Below are 20,830 nucleotides of genomic sequence, written 5' to 3'. Positions count from 1 at the left end.
TACACACCTTACCAGTTGTACTTGAAATGCCTCTTTAGCTGCTTTTGTTTGGAATCTCCATAGTCTGAAAAACATGTCTGGTAAGGCAGAATAATTTGAGACTCTCTATTTAAATAAATTGTCCCGTCCACCCCCGCCTTTGCTTATAAATAATGTGCATTCTTTTTAAGGACTTTATTGTGGTTTTTACTTCTATAGATCCCTTTGCATTTCTTACTCTTGATTTGGTCCTTTGTTGTGGTAATGGCTGTTGATAGTGCTAAATCTTTAACTTTCTATGTTTCATCTACATGTTATTTATTACTGCAGTTCTTACTTACAGTATGTTGAACTTCACAATGTAGCTCTTGTTATTTAATTCTCCAACTATAGTAACTTTTTGAGCAAAGTATCATATAATTATAGTTATCGTATAGTTGACAATAATCTTGCTTTTTGCTCTAAAAGTAGTTGTACTGTGAGTCTATTTTCCAAAGCATGGAAGTTGCTTTCTCTGGACCTTGCCTTTTGTTCAGTTTACACAGAGAAACGAAATCTTCTGTAACTGTTTTATTACTATTTATAACTATATTTTGCTTCTGTTGACCGACATTGTAAAACTGAATGTATCAAATTCAGGATTAAATAATGATATTTATACTTTAACTTTCCTGTTGTCTTTCAAACCTTGTTTCTCTTCAGTTTTACTGACGTTGTCTTTGAGATGATTGCATGTCAGCATTGTCCTCATTCTGCCATTTTTTCTATCATAATGTGATTGTCATAACCTTTGTTTGAAAGAATTTTGCTGGTATATTTTTGCACATAGCTTATTATAATTTGGAGATCTGCATAATTTAACCTCCCTTTTTATAATACAACATATTTACACATCTAAAGCAGTAGTCATATGAGCAAGTCTAAGTGCTTTACAAATCTTAATGAGTTCAATCTGTTACCCTGCTGTACAGAAACAGATTTCAGTTCCTCTGACCCATTTTACAAAAAGGAAACTGAGGGACTAATACTGACTTGCCCAAAGTCACATGTCAAATACATAGTTTAAAACTAAGAGCTGGACCTTTTTTGCCTGTAGGTAATCTCAAATATTTTTTGCTACTTTTTCACATTATTTAGGTCTAAAAAATTTTATTGTGTTTTGATGCAAAAAAATCATGAGTTGCTAGAGAAATTGTTCTTGTCAGTTGTCTTATATTTGAATAAAGGCTGGAAATTTACATTCTTGCTCTTTGAAATGAAATTTTAAAAATGGTTAGATTTTAGAAACAATATGAGAATTTTCTAGGTTGTGGTAGGAAAGGTAGGCAATTTTCCTAGACTTTGCTCTTCCTTTCTTGGCACTTTGGTTTCGTTTCAAGACAGACATAATTGATTAGTAGTGTTTTTATATTTTTTAGTGCTTGTGAGACCACACCTTCATCTATCAATAATAGGTAAATGTATGCAAAGTTTACTTTTGGTTACTTGGAAGAAGTTCTTCCTCCTTTGGGCAATTACTTCATTCTTTGATGTTCGCTGTCCTTGTAATCAGTGACTTGGCTTTACCTTCAGTTTCTTTTACTTGATCTCCCAAGTCTTCAGTGTATGGCTTCACAAGCCGTACAAAGTGCTTAATGTTTCCTTAATAGCCTTGATGGTCCTATTGAAGAAGATGACAGTTTCATTTCATTTCATGTTACTTCTGAAGTGTCCAATCTGCCTATTTTGGCCGTTTTTAATAAATTTTCTGTTTTGTACCTTGAGAAGAAAGCAAAGTATTTTAGAACATTGGAGCCATAGTATAGAAAATGTTGCTGGCAAGAGGATCTTAAAGTTTCCCTTCCTGAAGTTGATAGGAATACAGGGAGTCTATCATGAAAGAGATTTTAAGTCTAATGCTCATGTCACCTGAGCTACTGTATACATATCCTGTATATTTTTCTGCATGGGAGCAGGGTTTCCTCTGCCTCTTGAATCTATGCTGTGTTCCAAATAAGAAGTCAGGATTCACTGGGACATGTATTTCACATAAATTTGTTCTTTGGATTGCATGCTGGAATTCAGATTTGCCCTCTTCCTCCGTGGACGGGCTTCCAGGTATTTGTCCCTAATCACTGGGTGACAGTTTCTACCTATCCAATTATACACATTGAGAAGTCTGTCCAGACATCACGTGGTGCCTTGTGAACCCTCCTCAGAAGAGAGGTTCACAGGATTAACAACCACCACTTTGGATTTTGGTGCCTAAAATGTGAATGAATCCTCTGTTGTTTTGTGTCTGTGCTGCAGTTCTCTCTGCTCGTTTCTCACAGGGACACGTACAGGCCAAATTTTTGAAAGCTCCTGTTGAGGTGATTGAGAAAATGGTTGCTTTACAACAAGCAGCTACAGTTTATCATTGTGCACACCTTTTTCTTTTTTTTTGTTTTGTTTTGTTTTGTTTTAATGACAGGTGTAGGAATTTCTGCAAGCTCTGAGAATCCTTTTGGCCTGGAAATTTTCCATTTGGAGGAAATATTGGAAGCTGGCCTTTTAACTGTAGACTCATATATTTAAAGGGAAAGTCTTGCATTCACACCTGATAATGAAGACAGTAAATTTTACTAACACCCTTTTTTTTTTTTTAAAACTAGTTGTGAGTTAACCTGCCCTTAAATATTTTTATGAATGCGGAATTTTGCTGATTCTCTCTAAAACCAAGACAGACTATTGCTAGAAGTCATAAAATAGTTCAAAATGCTGGAAATTTCCAAGTGCTTCCATTGTAGTTCAAATACACTCCGAATTCCCCTACCCTCTGCCAATATCAATAAGCAAAAAACTTTGTCTAGCAGGAGGCAAGGTTGGAAGTTGGAGAACAAATGCTTCAGGCAAATAGCCTGTTAGTTAACACTAAAGACAGAGGTTAGCACAGTATCAGGCAGGATCTCAGGGGAAGTATGGCACCCTGGAGTGTAAGACTTTTTAAGGCCTGGTTTTGCATACAATAACTGTGCATTTAACATAAATGTGACTGAAATTGTAATGTAAGTACAAAATGTGCAATGTTTTATTCATGGGGGAAAAATAATTGTGGAAACGATAAGCTAAAGTTAGGTGCTTGTATCTTTATAAATAAAAGTGGCCTGATTTTTCTTTTTTCCCCAAAAGCGCTGACTATCCACTGTCTTAATGGCTGTGCAGGAGCATTAAGAATCATGTAAATTTTAGGTCATTTTGATGTAGACACCTAAATACGGACTCCATGTGCTGAGCGGTTTCTTTTTCTGTTGGATCTACCTGGCTTTTTTCACATGCTAGAACTTAGTTTGAAATTTGAAATTCCTTGTTGCAGGGTATGGTCTTTCCATATGTTTGTGCTGTTTCTGCAGATTGGAACTTCCAAAACAGATGGCTTGAAGATTCTGAAGAATCAGACTTGGGCACTCTCTCTTAAACGTCTGTGAAACACATTATTTAATTATTGTGGTGGAGATGGCGGTTGAGTGTTGAAGAAGGCTCGGGGGAGTAGAGTCCAGCCTTCTCTTGCTCCTCCCTCCTCCCACACTGATTACCTTATGTGCTCTTTTACTCATTCTTTTAAACAGTTTCTGATTTTTTTTTTTTCCTTCTGATTATTTTTTTAGTGTAAAAGCTAGGGTCTCCTTTTTCCTTTTTTGTATTAAATACTAGGTTATATACGTCAACGTTGCTTTTACATTCTGAGTTCAGATGATTAGTGAAACACAAACAATAATGTATTTTATTTTGAAGCAACATTTCTTATCAAACTAATTTTTTGGAGGGATAAAGATACATTGCACATTCTTCTGGAATCTTGGCTGATTTTTAATATATTGAAAAATGGAAAGAGAACGTGCAGGAAAGCTGTAGCTCCTTGGCTGCTCCCATAGGCAAGGCAAATTATTAATGCCTGTCAGGCTCAGCTTGGTGCTACCCTCTTATAAGATCTTGGAGCTGATAATTTCTTACTTCCAGTGGCTTAAATGGAAGCTATTGAGATGCTTCTTTTTCTGACCTTGGGAAGAACTAAAATCTCCTTGTATTTATGAACTAGACAGGAACGAAGATGATTTGAGTGCTACTGAGGCACTTTTTCTAACTGTCTACTAATAGGTATAGTCAAGAGAAGTTAAATAGCCAGCTTTAGAAAAAAGCTTGAGGGTGTACGGTAATGAAAACTATAATGACAGCTTGTTCTCAATTAGCAGCTCTTTTCTTGTGTGCTACTCCTCAGACAAATTTTTAGGGGAAAAAATGGAGGAGAATGGGGATGACTGGCCAGCCTAATACATGATGGTAACCGCTAATAAAAATAAAGAAGTGGTCACGCAGGTTTCCTTATTTCTTCTCATAACTGCATCTTTAGCATAATCGTGACACCCTTTAATTCTTGGGGCATCCTCTACTTTTGGGAAGAGAAGCATTTGTTGCAACATATTTCCAAGGAAAAATGGAATTTTGAATTTATCCTTTTTCATTGGATCTACTCCCCTTGGAACAAATACATTCCCAGCAAATCCTACAAGAGACTTTACTTCAAACACAGCAGGAAGTGCAGACTGAGCAACTTTTTCTAATTAAAAACCCCCTCAAAGGTCACTCTAACTGATGAGATTTACACCATCACATTCAATTCATTAAACTAAAACTGTAACAGAAGTGCAGAAGGGTCTGTGAGGTGACTGCCTGTCTGTTGTCTCCTGCTGTATTTGAATCCCTTGCAAGGAAGAGAAAAAGGGCACAGCATTTGTGTTTTATAAGGTAGCACGTCATAGCTGTGAGCTGGGGTGATCCGTTTCCTAGACTTGCTCAGGATTTATTTCCCTATACTGAGAAAGCCGAGTGAGAATACTCACAGAGAACATAAACTCTGGAGGTTTTTTCAGTTGTTTTTCGTTGTTGTTTTGTTTTGTTTTAGCTGTGCTCCTGTAGTCCAAGGCCACCTCCAAGGTTTCCCGCTCCCTGAGTTGAATGGCCGCAGGCAGCTCATTATCATGACTTGTGTTGCTGTCTTCAGCATTTTAAAAAGTCTTTTTCTATTTCTTCAGCAATAAGAGTGTAGTCATCTGCACTGCGACTCTTAACCCTTTTAAAAAGAATTTCTGTAAAAATCGTCCGTCAAGGGCCTCAGCATGGGCTGAACGTGCTCTTGCTGTAAAACAAGCACACCACCTAACTTGATGAGTACCTGGAGAAAACTAGTTGCTAGTAAGTGCCGGCAGGGTCCCTAGCCAAGGCGCTGGCATGGATTCATACCCTGGCTTTCTTGCAAGAATATTGAGGAATGGAATGGAATGGAATGGAATGGAATGGAATGGAATAGAATAGAATAGAATAGAATAGAATAGAATAGAATAGAATAGAATAGAATAGAATATTTCAGTTGGAAGGGAACTACAATGATCATCTAGTTCAATACTAGGAAAGTCGCTTTCATTCTCTCCTTTCCTTTCCCCTTCTATGCTGTCTCTCTCCTTTCTGGCACTTCTGCCTGTAAAATCTTTTAGATTCAACCTGACACAGGCTTACTGGAGAGTCTAATGAAGCTGTCCCTGACCTTCAGAGCTGCCTGGAGTAGGACATGTTTTAAGGTGACGCGATGCTGTTTTGTCTACTCGCCTGTACGGCCCTCCATCCCATTCACGGCACACCCTGCCAGACACCTCTTTTAATTTCATCTTTGAATCCTTGTAAATACCGCGGGAATTTAAATAATTCGTGCCTGTTTATCCTGAACTGCAGAACATCATTTCTGTGTGACTGGAGTAGGAGTTTGTTGTACGTGTGGAGCAAGACCTTACTGCAAGCAGGCTGCATTGCTACCGGTCTCACTTGCTTAGCAGTGGGAACACTGCCAAAGCATAGGCATCTTATAAAACCAACCATAGCCATCACCCACGGCTGCTGTGGTGGTATCAGTCATTGAACTCAATATCCATGTGGTCTTTTTGGCTTTTGTTTTAAATCCAAGTACTGGGCTGTAGCTTAGACTTGTGGAAACTTTGGATCGACTTTCTCCAAGGTCTGCCTGCTTTCCCTGGAAGACTCTGCTTTGAGGTGGTTGATTCATGAGTACAGAGAGATTTTTACACTTTAGAAGCGTGATTTTAATGTTTGCCGTATCCTGAAGATCAGTGTCATGGCAAGGGTGGCTGAACCTCGTGTGGCACTTTCGAGCTGTCATCATTTATTAGCTGAAATACTAAAGCAAATCATCATGGACTTCATGCTGATTTAATATGCAGGGCCAAAGTTTATAACAGAACTGCTGTGTATGTAGTTCCATAGAGAAAAGCAGGTTTTTGGAGAGGAGTAAGGCCATCAATGTGCTTTAATCTCTATGTGGTTTTCAAATGGACTCCTTTTTCCTCGTTCTGATGCTTGGAAAGCATGGGTGAGCTGACCTGATTTTTTGTTTTGGTTTGGTTTTATTTTTATATTTTTGCCATTGGTGGGAGAGAAGCAGGTGGCAGGAGATGGAGTTGCAGCTCCTTGCTCACTTTCCTACCCACTTCGGCACAAACCAGAAAGGAGCTGCTGTAACAAGTTAGGGCAACAATATGTTGCTGATATTCGTTAGGTATTTGAAATGAGCTTGTGTTTAATAGGGTAGCAACCAAGCACTGACTGACAATAATAACATGCTTGTTTGTTTTTGAAGTAAGAACTTGTGTCTTGTTTAATGAAGGCTTTACAATGGTATTTAGGTTTTGTGCATGAAGTTGAGGTGAGGTATGTCATGTATTCTGATGAGTATGGATAAATTGAATAAAGTGAGAGGAGTATTTTTGAGATAAATTAAAAACATCTTGGACGCCCTTTGTCTTGAGCATGTCACAGACAGGGTAGGGCGGGTAGTTTGACCTGTGCCGAGTTCCTTGCTGTTGTGGCTGGACTGTCACTAGCAGATGAGCAGCTTAGTGTTTCCATTGGCACAGCACACAGCAGGCACTGCTCTGGGGACGCACATCCAGACTCCTGCTGTTTTGATAGAGAGGGAATAATGTTGCTTGGTGTTACTTGACACTACTGGAAAATGTAAACGCTGGGGAATAAATCCCATTCTTAAAGATGAATTACTGTATTCACTTTCCAGTCTCATGACATTGAGTTGTTTTGGGTGAAAATGCTTGTTTGAAAATACAAAGAGTAAAAAAGATGTATTCCAGACTTGATTACTTAGTGTGTTTCTGAGTACCTGGAAGACTTCTGTGTCATGTTTAATGTTGCGTTAAATCTTCTATACCTGCTGTTCATGTTAGCCTGCCTGTTTGTGCTTCTAGTAAAATCTCAAACGTCTGTTTTATTTTAGGAACTATGTTACTATTTCAACATACACCACCATAGATAAGAGTTGATCCTTGTTTCAGGAACCTCAATTTTTTTTCCTATTTGTGTTTTGTTTACTTTTAAAAAATGAGAAATAGAGGAAATCTAACAGAGTATTGAGTTTCTTGACTGCTGTGAGGAATACGAAATTATTTTCTACTCTTATACAAAAAAAACTTCTGTGTTGACTTTAATGGGTTTAGTCACTGTGCAGAGCTTACAAAGACAGAGCACTAGAGTTTGGCATCAATTCCATCCAATTCACTGATTCGTCTGATTCATTTGATTAATTCTCCTTCAGAGAAAGAAAATACAGAAAGAAATACTTAAATGGTCGTGCCTTCTTTTGGTCAATATGCAATAAGACTTCCTCAGCCTCTTAATTTGAAACTAATCATAACCAGGTTTAGCTTCACATCTTCAAAACTTAATGGACACCTATTCTTCAGGATTCTAAAATGTGTACCAATATTGAAAAATAAAATTTTTTTAGCTGAAATTTAAACAATGTAAATGACAAGGATAAGTCATGAGAGTTTATGTTGCCTTCTTCAGCTCTCCCCGCAACATGCTTAATAGAATAAAGAAACTTGGAAAAACTACTGAGATAAAAGATGATAAAAATTGTTTACTTTGTGATAATTGTAGATCTTCTAGAATATTTTCCATGTATGACATTTTTGATTTTGTGTGTATGTATATGTGGCTTTATTTACTCATAGTTCCAGTTCTTGCCTGTCAAAATTTGGAGCAGCTCTGTAGCATCTCCTGTTTTTATTGTCTATAGAATTGTGAGCATCTCGAGTCTGACTGCTGTTCTCTGAAGTAACTCTAAGTTTATCAAATCTTTCTACAGTTCTGCAGTCACAGAGTTGTTGAGTTTTGCTGTTTATCCTCTGTGGTTTCTTCTTTAGGTTATATAAGAATGCAAAGTTTCACCAGCTTTATTTACCTCTCCATTACAATTTTTTTTTAAAGTGAATGCATCAGTCTGTCCAATGTTCTGTGGCAAGGGATGTCCAGTAGCCAAATTTAGAAGTGGGATATGCTTTGCTCAACTGTTTTGTTCTCGATTATGCCGTTTCACTAGAGAGAATCCTATGTGTATAGGTTCTTGTCTCAGTCATAAGGCTGAGAGAGGAACGTATTTGGGCTAACGGAATCAGAGATTAAACTTCTGGATATTTTATTTCTTTATTCATTGCAGGTAATTAAAGTGTATAGTGAAGATGATACTAGCAGAGCTTTGGAAGTACCAAGTGATATAACAGCAAGGGATGTATGTCAGCTGTTGATATTGAAGAACCACTATATTGATGACCACAGCTGGACTCTGTTTGAACAACTTACCCACACAGGGTTAGGTAAGACTGACACTGTAGAATGATATGGCAGTAAATAAGGTGTTTGGTTTTAATTTTCGTGTAGAATTGTAATTGTAATAGAAAGGCTTGGAAGCAAAATGAAGACAAGGGTTTGTGTGAATTTGTTCTTTTGGGGTTTTTTTGCTTCTTTCTCTTTTTGAAAGCGTAGCTATAAAGGACATTTTGTCATAGTACGTTTGCCTCGTGCTGCTTGATCTGCATCTGTAAGAGTGATTTGGAAGACATTGACTGTTAAGGTTCTCACTGGAAATTGTTCCTCACTCTTGCTTGCTTTTCTTTGGCAGTTCTTTATCTTTTACTGGTATTTCCTGCTGATCTCTAGCAAGACTTGTGTTCTTTTCGTTGCAAATAAAATCTTTGTGGTCCCCAGCACACCAGAGTGAAATCTCTGACATCAAGGACAGAAAGGAGTTACACAGTGCTATTCTATCTGGACAACAGGACTCATTCTTCAGAAACCACATCAGAGTAGGCTGTTGGTATTTTCTTTCAATACAATCAGTTTGGCTAGATTTATTGTGAACTCTGGGACAGGACTACTTAAAAAGCAAAACAAAATTATTCTTCTAAACTTCCACTTATGGACCAATGAACTGTGTTGAAGTGACTTTATGCTTAGTATTTTACGTTGCTGGAAACAAAACACTCTGAACTTCTTCCACATTGTCAGTGTTCTTCTAGTGTTGTAAAAATCCTCTTTTTCTATTACACAGTTTAAAAGGTGTAATCTGTGGTTTCAGATTACAACTATAATTTTAATTTATAGTCTCTGTTCCTTTTTGTAGTGTATAGATGTAATTTTGCAGTATAAAACCACATTAAGACAAATTAAATATAGGGAGAAAGGGGATGTTTGCAGAGATGTAAAAAAAAGTGGAACACAGGGAAGACTTTAGTCAGCAAAAGACAAGTTTAGAACCCCACTGCTAGGATGTAGTATTGAACTGATACTGTAGTCAGACAATCTTACTTCTTTTTACAGCACTAGGTTTCAGTAGTGTACAGTTTGGTTTTGATAGGGAATTATATCAGAAAAACCTACTGGAAGACAAATGCCATAAAAAAATCTGGATTTAATTTCATATCACTCAAAGTTTCCATATTATTCTTGAACTTTGTCACTGTACCAAAGTTAACAAAGGTAGTACTTCTGCAACGTCAAGGGCAGTTCCAGCTGCTAGTGCAAAGTGTGACTTGAGAAAAAGGGGGCCTTTCCCGCATTCTAAAATACATAGAAAACTCCTTGAAGTCCTTAATTCTTAGAAGAGACTGCACCTGGTACCTGGTAACTCCAGTACTGTTATTTTAAAAGAAAATACACACCACCAACAAAAAAACCAACAACTCCCCTTCAATATTTATATATGGTTAAAAGCTATTGTTAAACTCCCTTTCTGTGTATGTACCTAGGGAATCTGGTCTCGTGCATTTGTGTAAAATAAACTTGATGTGCATATCTGACTGTATTACGTTTAACAGCCGTATTTTAAAGATGAACTACAAAAGCTAAAGCTGTTTTCTGCCCTTTTCTGCTCCTTTATCCTATGAAGGCAGGCACAAACGTTTTTCTTTTTTTTTTTTTCTTGCTTTGAAACATTTCAAAGATATTTATAACCTTTTGCACTGAATGTATCAGTTGTAAGATGCTTCCAGCTCAGAGTAAGGTCAGAGTTAAATCTAGGTCGAGACTGTAAATGACTGACTGCTACAGAAGAGGAGGTATAAAAATGGCTTTAGACAACACTACTATATAAATAGTAGAAGTGTTTTCTGTGTTTTATAGTGTGGCTGGTGTTTAAGCAGTGTAGTAACTATTGAAGAAGACACTTTTGATAAACCATGCCAGAACAATAGTGGCATTGTTTCTCCAGGTTTATTTATTTGTGCAATACACTTTTTGTCAAACACTGTGTTTGCTTCAACCTGAAGGATTTCTTGGAAGATTTCAATATCAAATCATTAGTGAAGTTGCTTTTCCTAAGATTCTGAAATTCTCAAAATTGCTGGCGTGCAGGTCTGAAGACCTGCATTCACCATATAGTCTTCTGATTGCTCTAGCTGTTTTGGGCATAATTTTAGAAATAGGTGATTGTTTATTTTAAATTAAAAATATTTCGTAGATGGTGAGGATGGCAATTCAATGTTAATAGACAAGGAAAGGAACAACTTGAGTATCTTTTTTTTTTTTTTTAATAATACTGAATAATAATGGATTTATTTTTATTAAACTATTAGATCTGATTTTGTTTGAAAGGCTTAACATATTGATCTTGACTTGCTTTAAGTATATTCTTAAGCACTGGATGAGTAGCATGAACAAATATTTTTCAAATGATGATTTAGTTTTGGACCATTTGCTATTTATTATTCTGTTGTATTTTTTACCCATGGAAATTTGGACAATCTTTCTCTGCTCCCAAGTTAAATGAATAGATACAGAAAGGAGAAGTACTGTGAGTGAGTGTGTATGTCTGTGTAAATTCCAGTATGATGGGGATTAAGAATTCATTCATCAATTAGTGAACAGCTTCTTTAATATCTAACAGCTGTCTGAATACTCCTGAATTAGATATGATTGCATGAATCTTAGTGAGCTGAGCACAGCATTCTGCTTTTAATCAAGACAGACATTAATTACATCACTGGAGTGTGCCTTCATTGCTGTGTGGAGGTATCTTCATGTGAAGGTTACAAAATAAAAAAAAAAAAAAAATCCCACCCAAAAGAACACATAAAACCATGGTCTGTATATTCCTGTTTCCACAAACCTATATGCTCTTCCTTAGTATGGAACTATATTGTTGAACATTAAGCGTGGTCGTCTCCTCACTGCATTGCATGGCAAGTGCTGACCAGGTGGTGTTGACTTGGGGCAAGGGGGCAGGTGAGATGGTTCCTCCACCTGCGTCGCACCCGTGGGGTGCCGGCCGGTGCACCCCGTCTGCCTGCCGTGGGGTACCCACACTGCGCACAGCCCAGTGCCGCTGCCTCATCACCCAGGACGCTCAGCCTTCCTACACACCTGGGCAGGAAGTTTTGAAGTTGGGCTTTATTTCAAATATCTGAAGTATGACAATTATTACAGCACTGTAAATTGCAGATATTTCAGAACTCTGTGCTTCTGGTATGTGGCCATTTTGTCCCAAGCTATTGAAGTCAAAGAAATTCTTGGAGGTTTTTCACCTAGTCTAAGATTACTGAAGGCAGCTGAGGTATACCTAGATTTGGATGATGCCATGTCATCCCTTCCACCAGGTACCTTGGTGTTGGAGTCCCATACTTCCACTGCAATTCCCCTGTACAGGGCGGACTGTGCAAACAGAACAGTTTTCCATAGCTGTTCTCCTTTTCAAGGAAAATACTGTCTTCATCCTGAAATTTTACCTTTTCTAGTGATACATTTTTGTATTGACTATAAACAGTTTTCCATTTGCTTCTGCAGCTCAATAGACTTGCGTTCTAGGGTTCCTCTTTGAGTAGGTGATAGTGCCTTAGCCAGGCGCATCATCGTTGTGTCTCAGTCTCTCATTTTGATTTCACTATCTGCATTCTTTTAGGTAGCCTGTGGGAAGGCTCACAAAGCACTCTGGGCAATAGTACTGGGCAATGGTTTTCTGGTTTTTTAATTCAATTTTTTTTCCCCCACTGGATGGCTAGAGAGAAGGCTATTTGAAATGTGTTCTGTCATGTATTTCAGTATTAAATCTTCTTTCATGTGCATTAGTTACTTTCCATACCTAAGGAGACTTTGTTTTGGACGGTAGCAGGTGTTCCTCATGTTAGAGATAGTAGTAATAAAGAGATGGTAGAGAGGAAGGTAGAAACTCTCCAGTCTAGCTGGAAGAGAAAAAATGATCTAACTAAACCAAAGAAGTGCAGCTTTTTCATGGCAGCATTTAGGGATTTGATTACAGGGCTGTGTTTTGGAGGTCACTAACCTATTTCCTTCAAGAAACGAAATTGAATCAATTGTAAAATATTCTGTGATATGACACCTTAAAAATAAAGAAATACCAGCATCCTTACCCATCCATTGGGGTGATGCAGAATGTCTTATTTTGGTACCAAGAACTGAGTCTTGAGGAAATGGTATTTTCTTAAATGTCACGATGCCAAGCATTTAAGAGTTTTAAATGTCATCCCAGAGGAGCACTTTCTCTCTATAAAACTGAAAGGAAAAAACCCGCTGGTTTTGAGTAAGAGCTTTAGTTCTTTAGTGTGTCTTTACTCCTGCGTCTGAAAAATGTGTTCTGAAGTAGAGCAGCCTGTACAAGATTTTAAAATGCTCGGTTTTCTTTCAGTATTTTTGGGGTATTTTTTGTTTTCTGAATTGCTTCCTGTTTTTATTTGCTGCATTTGATGTGGTTATAAAATGTGAGTTTCACATAGGATCCTTAACCCCTGTCTTTATGGGCTCAAGAATGAGTGAAATTCAATGAAGAATGAGTTAACTCAAAAGTTTAACTTTTCCCTACATGATCAGATCAGTAGGTCACGAGAGCGCTTTGTCTTCTGCTAGTCTTAAACTTGATGTTTTCCTGCTAAGGTGAAATTGAGCTGTATGAGTCTATTGTCTCTGAATTTGCTAGCTGAAACATTCCTGAAGAAGCTTATAGATTTCCCGGCTACAATCAGGCTGTTACCCACCAGATTGGACAGTGTGGAAGCATGAAGCAGTGACGGGCAAAAGAGGTGGCAAGAGAAGATAAATAAAAAGATGCTGTAGTTCTAAAGAGGCTTTAATGATTGCAAATTTGAGGTTTGATTTTTATCTCTTAGACGGTGGTGCATGCTACACCTTATGAAAGTTAGCCTTGGTTTAGCCAGGACCACTTGTAAAAATTTACCATTTCTATTAATTTAATGTTATGCATAATTAAGTTTTAAAAAAAATCTATACTATTCTTTTATCTGTTATGATTTTTAAAAAAGTTTCTATCAACAGGCAGTTACATGAGAGCATCAACATTCATTTAAAGTATATCATAAGATCCCTTATGATATGCAATGAAGTGTGGAAAAAGTGATCAGAAAACTGTGAGTTACATGGGTTTTATAACATTATAATACATTTTTAGTTGCCTTTTCCCTTTGGAACCATGATCAGAATTGGATGTTAAAACCCTGTAAGTGGCAGGGAGGCATAAGTTTAGATCTCAAACCTCTTCTTAACCTGTAACTCATTGTTGGGGTGTAATTTAAATTTGGAGGTGTCAGTGATCATTTAAATAAAATCTACAACTTCGTTCATCATCTTCTCATTAGTTTTGAGTCCGCAACAAAGTACAATTGGCCACAAAAACTCTATACTCATTTGGAAGCACATTCATCCTTTTTTTTCTAACATGATTTCGTAAGCTGCTGTAATTTATTTAAAAAGAAAAAAAAGAAAGAAGGCAGTATAGATAGTATTGTACAGAAATTATCCATAGTCTTTCAGGGTTTATGCTTAACTCCCTGCGCTATGAGTAGTCCCATTGCATTACTCAGAGTGTGAAACACGTAAACATGCACAACACATCTACAGGACAGTTCTTTCCTTTAAGTGCATTTCATATTGCAGTAAAATGGAAAAATTCCCTCCAGAATCTGTGCGGCAGAAGCAGTCTCAAGCAGTGAGAATACCGATTCTGAATGCCAGTGCTGTGGTACAAATAAATGAATTCTTTGCCTTTTCTTCCCCTTGCCCCACTGCAAAGCCAAACTACACATTAGGATTCACTTTGTGGGTTATTTTTTTGTTTTATTTTCTTTTTTAGTTTTTTTCCTGGCTTACTTTTACCATTCCTTTTGCATATGCTAGTTCTATGGCTGATAAAATTCTTAGTAATCTCTAGTTTGTGCAAAATCATTAAAACACTGAAATGCCCTAAGTTCGTTTGTAGTTTTAGAAATGCTTGAGGACACAGTAGGGACCTGGGGAGAAGACGACAAATTAATGCTTTTCTATATTGCAGATAACTTTCACTTTACGAATGATGCGTTAGAGAAAGGAGTGTTAGAAAGACATTCCTGACACCCCAGACAGGGTGAGTGAATGGCTGACGTGGTGCCCCATGCGTCACACAGCAGGAACCGCCTGGCTTCTGCAGGGAGAACGTGGATTTGTCCACGGTGTAGAATAAAGCCCTCATCTGCCCCTCTAAGAGAAAACAACAACAAAACACAAACAAAAAACCCACGTGTGACCTACCTCAGAAGTTGGGCCCTACTGAGGTGGAGCAGAAATTTGGTGTAACATGGACTTGATTAATGGACTGTGTTCAGATTGCTTGTTTCATGTTTTGTATTCATTGAAAATAATTTAATTTAATAAAATTTTTATTATCTAACCTTTGTGTTTTCACGTTCTGCCCTTAGGTGCAGGTTATGTGTTGTTTTTTTTTAAAATTTGTTGTTTTTTTTACAGGAAGAGCTATAGAGGACCATGAATTAGTGATGGAAGTCCAGTCAAATTGGGCAATGGAGGAGGAAAACAAACTGTATTTTAGAAAAAATTATGCCAAGTATGAGTTTTTTAAAAATCCACTGGTAAGTCCTAATGTTGTATCTGTGAAGTGGTGCAATTGCTGTTGCTGCAAAATAGTCTTTTCTGTTACACACAGATGGGCAGAGTGTAATGCTGTTCACATAACGTGAGTCAAAAGGAATAACTGGGAGGGAATATATGGGATATAGGAATGTTTTCTAGTGCGTGTAACTGTTGGCCAGTCCCTTTGTTGCAATTGTAAAACATCCATGTTCGTACTTTGGGTTTTTTCGGTGAGGGGGGCAGACATGGGTTTAACTTTATTGAAGTTTCCGCACGGACCTGCAACAAAATAAAATTTTTGAAATTGAGTGAAGTTTCCATCAAGTGACAACAAAATATAAAGTAAAGCAGTGTGAGGAGGGGGCATCTGTAGCAAAGATGATTTTACCGTGAAATCGAATGTTATGGCCCGGCACTGCCCAATGGCAGCTTCTCACAGCTGCAGCTAAATGACAACTGACACAAAAGGCCATGAGCAGCCATAACCTATTAGGAGAAAGAGAAAGTGAAGCTAAAGTTAGTGTATGTAAGGTATGGAAAGAGAGCAGAGACAACTCGTAACACAAGGATGTTGCCAAAGGTTAATGCTGCTGATTCAGACCTTGGCTGATGGCAAAGGCCATGGAAGCAGTCCTGGCTGAGCAGGAGAAACTCACCATCTGGATCACTCCTAATGCTGTCTCTGATAAAGCCAGCTTGTTTCAGATGTCAAAGGGAGAAATAGCAGAAATGTATGAGGACTTGAAAGGTGAAAAGTGGAAGGGAACTCGAATTGTCTACCTGTGAACAGGATGGAAAGGTAAATATTAAGATACCAAAAGATAGAAGAGATCTGAGAGTTTTTTTCTTGCTCCATGTGTGTTTATCTGGGCAAATCATGTACTCCCCTGACGTGGAGATATCATTGCACTAGCAAAAAATTCTAAGCTTGAGATGGTCTCCAGTTAGTACAGAACAGACGCTTTTGAAGAATAAGTATGTTTGTGTATTGGTTAACCAGTGAGTTGAACCAGCTGTGGAGTGTGACAGACATGCAACTACGACTGGTATCAGCGGCTGTGGCTAATCAGAGTCCTTACTGTTGCTGTTGAGTCACTCTTCTGGGTACTGTGGTCCCAGGTGTAGTGTAGTGAGAATACTTAATGAGAAATGAGTTGATATGAATTAACCCTACCATTATCAAAAATGAGTCAGTGGACATTAGATGATCAAGGGAATATTAACTGCAAACTTGTCCAAGTCTTGAGGAAACTTTATTAGTAATGGTCAAACTCTCGCTGGTTCATATCTGCATGACTATATTGAACTCTCCAGCCGCAGGTCTGTCCCATGAATTACCCCTTGGTAATGAAATTGGCACTTTAAATGTGGACTTTTTAACTACACCGTATTGGTGTTGTCAGATTTTGATGTTAATTCATATCATACAGAAAGGACAATTAAAAAAACCTGAGATGGCTTGTTCTTTATTAGTGGAAGTTACTCCAAAATATTTTACTGGTGTTCTAGTGTAGTGAAAACAATAGAAAACAATGTATTTTTCAGCATGCTGGTGTATATCCTCCCTACTTTGTAGCATATTGAAGCCCCAGGCAAGTCTTATATGTCAACAGCAACATAAATTACTGCTAGAAAAACAACACTAAGGGCCAAGTACTGCAATATGATTTGCACTGGTTTATGAAACCCTCTTGCTTCCAGAGTTTGTTGATTTTTTTTCTCAAAATTCTAAGTTTTTCAGCAAATAATATATAAGATGTCACAAATTTAGAAATGATATTAAGGTAAGCTTAAATTATTCGGTCAGAAAATCTGCAGTGTCTTGCACTGCATTGAGAACTTTAATTTTATGTCCAAAAGAGATAGGAAGTTTAATTTTTTTTTTTACAGAAATTTGATACAAATTGTTCTTGTTACAGAGCTTTTTTCCAGATCATATGATATCTTTTCCAAATGAGACCAATGCAGCTGTAAGCCACTCTGGGGTATTGCAGGTATGTAATCTTTGAATGAAGACGAGCCAGCATAGCTCAGAATTTCCCATTGTCTGTGTTGTGTGAGCGTCGCTCTTTGTCACTGTTGGATCTCTTGCTAGGTTTTGAATAACGCAAAACATGGTTAATTACTTTTTTTCCTTATGACATACGAAGCGATGTGTCCCTTCTGAACAGTTGTTATATGACCACACTTGGAAACTTGCCCATTCTTTCAGAATCAAGGAGTGCCGAAACAGACAAAATGCAGTAAAAATGGTTCATACCTTTGTTGGGTATTTTAGATGAAAGACCCCGTTTCCTTAAAAAGGTGGATTGCTGTAGTACTCCGCCTTAACAGCAGGGCTTGGTAGAATACTGAGGAACTGGTAATGTAACACAAATGGATATAAGAAAAGAGTTAAAATGGTTAAACTTAATGAGTAGAAAATTTAGACTGACTAGTGTGATTTGTTAGCTTGAAGGCTACTGTAGCCTTCGAAAAAAAAATATGGTAGGTCACTCAGTGTTAGTCATCTTTTAAGCGGACACAAGATTTTAATTTACAGTGGGAATAATTTCACAGAATGACCATATCAGGGATCATCGTCTTACTTCTCAAAGAGGGGAAAAATGAGTAATAAAGGTGGAAACATACACATCACTCTTGTTTGCTTGTCACTAGAAAAATTAATTAATAGAAGAACTTTCACTGGCCTTAAGACAACAACCCTATGTGTGGGTTTTGAGGATAAAGAATGATTGGAAAGGCAACATAGTAACACGAGATATTTAAGGTAGAACTAAAATAAATATAGAAAAATACTAAATTTTTTTTGCATCTATATAATAAATTTTACCTTAGTGTCCACCAGTGAATGAAAAACATTTAAGAACTAATTCTCAAAACATTCTTCTGTATTAAATAGTTAAATCCTTATAGAAGCTAATGTAAGTCAGGAGGTTAAGATTATCCCAAATATAGTAAAAAATGTTTCAAATTAAATTTAATTGACACCTGCTAGATTCCGTAAATAATTTTTACAAACCTAGATAAAAACCTTGTAATTTCAAATGATGCTACATATCTACTGAAAATTGGTTCACTTTTGCTACCTAAATAGCAAATAGGTTTTGCAGTCTAACGTTAACATTTAATTTAGAAAATCTTGTCTCCTGTGTTAATAGAACTTAGTATTTCTTGCTCGCAAATGTAATTTGGTAGTTAAAAAAATAAATCATGAAGACTTTTATAATGGAACTCTTTGCCGTATACTGTTGCACAGAACTTCCTTAAGCCCACATTGTGATTTGTTGAACATGTGCAGAGCTTGTGGTTGAGATTAGGAGTCAATCTAAATATAAATAGTTACATCCCAGTTTGATAGCTTAAAAAATTTGTTACAAACTCTCCTCTGTTGCCATTTTATGTTGTGTTGTCTGTTTAATTGTATTTCATCCAATAAAACTTCCTAGGCACAAAGTAGAGAACACATTTGTGGATTGTGCAGCCGTTATGCATGTTTCAGCAGAAACTGTTGGGTAAATTGTTTACAGTGTGTCGCTATTTCCTTGGAAACTTTCATTAAGACAAGTTAATGGCCTTGCATTATTATTTGTGATGTGCTTGGTCAAGTATCAAGAGAGACATTAGTTTTAACAACTCAATGCTTACGAGTGATTAAAAAAATCACTTCTGATACTTTTAGAGCTTTTTGTGGTTTGAGCTGTAAGCAAGTAAAATGTTTTTCAAGTATGTTTTTCTTGACTTTCATTGAAAGTGAAAGAGTGAGTATTTTGGCTGATGACTTTAAAGCATCTAAATAGCCTCAAAAGCAAAAAAAAAAAAGTTTACCTGTCTCCTATCCATTTAGCACGTGCTAAGTAAAATTACTAGGTCTGACATATATTGAATGGGTATGTATACCAAAGAGAAAGGTTTAATCTCTGCCATGAAGATCTTTAGCCTAAAAAAAGAAAAGAAGTGTGTTACAGTATTGATTAGAGTATGGCTGCTCTGAGACACAACACTGTATGTACCTGTCAAGTGGTAGGCAGTATGGATCATTTGGAATTTACTTTAGGTTATTTTTGCAAATTGGATGCTTTAAAACATGTCAAAAATTAACATAGTCTAAGGCCTCTCCCCATAGTAATGAAATATTCTATTATTTTCAGATTTTGGGGTGGGTCCGTTGGTTATTTTTTGAGAATGAACGACTTTCATGGTTGGGCAAGAAATCAATTCGCTTGATCTAATAAGATATAAAACTGTCGTTGAATGTAATTTTAAATGGGGCTTATGACTTGTTTAAAACATTGTCTGCTTATTAGAACAACTCTTAGTTTAGATGAATTCGTGTATGTACTAGATCCTTTCATATTTTTATTCATGACAGCATTTCCAATGAATAGACTGCACAGCATATATGGTATTGACAGAATTGAGTCCTTCTGAGTTAGTAGGTGAAATCCTACGCTCACTGAAGTCAATAAATATTTTTTTAAAATTCCTTTGGAGGGTCATAATTTTATCCTAGGTTTCTTTCATGTTCTTTTGGTCTGTGAACAACATTTCTCCAATTTTCTAATTCTGTTTTTTAAATCTTTAACTGTATTTGTAGTCAAATTTTTTTCACTATGCAGTATGTCAGTCAGTGTTTCAAATTTAACAGTTGCATCTTCAAAAAATTTTGAAATTACTTGGGTAATTACAGTTTTTTCTGGTTTTGCTTTAAGAAAAGACATATCCCCCCCTCTTCCTTATTGTTTAATAGATGCAGTTGATATTCAGGTTGGGTAAGTAGACTTGAAGTTCAGAGTTTGAGCCTTGTATTCACCAATTTGGCTGCTTCTTTCTAATAGCTTTTTATGTATGATGTGAATACATTAAAAAAAGCTAATGTAGATAGCACACAGAATCATAGAATGTGTTGGGTTGGAAGGGACCTTCAAAGGCCATCTAGTCCAACGCCCCTGCAGTAAGTAGGGACATCTTCAACTAGATCAGGTTGCTCAGAGCCTCATCCAGCCTGGCCTTGAATGTCTCCAGGGATGGGGTCTCCACCACCTCTCTGGGCAACCTGTTCCAGTGTCTCACCACCTTCATCGTAAAGAACTTCTTCCTAATGTCTAATCTAAACCTACCCTGCTCTAGTTTAAAACCATTGCCCCTCGTCCTATCGCTACATGCCCTTGCAAACAGCCCCTCCACAGCTTTCTTATAGGACCCCTTCAGGTACTGTCCAAGCCATCTTCCAGAGCAATGAAAAAAACCTTGCACCTGATGTAGAATATATTAAACAATGGAGCATATGTCTTTCCTAAATAAAGGTAAAAAAATAAATGCTATATATGCAAAAATTAAGTTAAAGACAGAACAGGATTTCCAAGACAAACACTCATAATTTTGTAAGAGGTAGAATTATTGCCCTTTCCCCATTGCCATCTCTTGCCCCATGTTCTTAGTTGTTCCCATTCTCTGCCTTCACAGATTTAAGATTCAAGCTTCATTTCTTTAAGCTCTCTGCCAGATCAAGTCCATCTTTCCACGGCCAGTTTCTCATCTGGCTCTGTTCCAGTCTTCAGGCTGAAATAGCCATGCACTGAATTTTAGTCTCTTGTCAATC

At 37.1% G+C, this 20,830-nt stretch overlaps 1 protein-coding gene across 5 annotated transcripts in view; it reads left to right on the top strand.

Annotated features, from left to right (window-relative positions):
- Positions 1-20,830, top strand: part of GRB14 (growth factor receptor bound protein 14) — a 66,687-nt gene that overhangs the window by 29,061 nt on the left and 16,796 nt on the right. For 4 of the 5 annotated variants that reach the window (XM_063341998.1, XM_063341997.1, XM_063341995.1 and 1 more), the window contains 3 exons: positions 8,519-8,675; positions 15,106-15,227; positions 17,148-17,222. In XM_063341998.1, the coding sequence (XP_063198068.1) occupies positions 8,519-8,675; positions 15,106-15,227; positions 17,148-17,222 (354 nt within the window). The remainder of the gene's footprint in view (positions 1-8,518; positions 8,676-15,105; positions 15,228-17,147; positions 17,223-20,830) is intronic. The other variant, XM_063341996.1, reaches the window with a different exon arrangement.

This window comes from Chroicocephalus ridibundus, chromosome 7 (assembly GCF_963924245.1).
Source record: "Chroicocephalus ridibundus chromosome 7, bChrRid1.1, whole genome shotgun sequence".
Classification (NCBI taxonomy): domain Eukaryota; kingdom Metazoa; phylum Chordata; class Aves; order Charadriiformes; family Laridae; genus Chroicocephalus; species Chroicocephalus ridibundus.
Note: the sequence above shows the minus strand (reverse complement) of the source record. Positions and strands in the feature narration are given on the sequence as shown.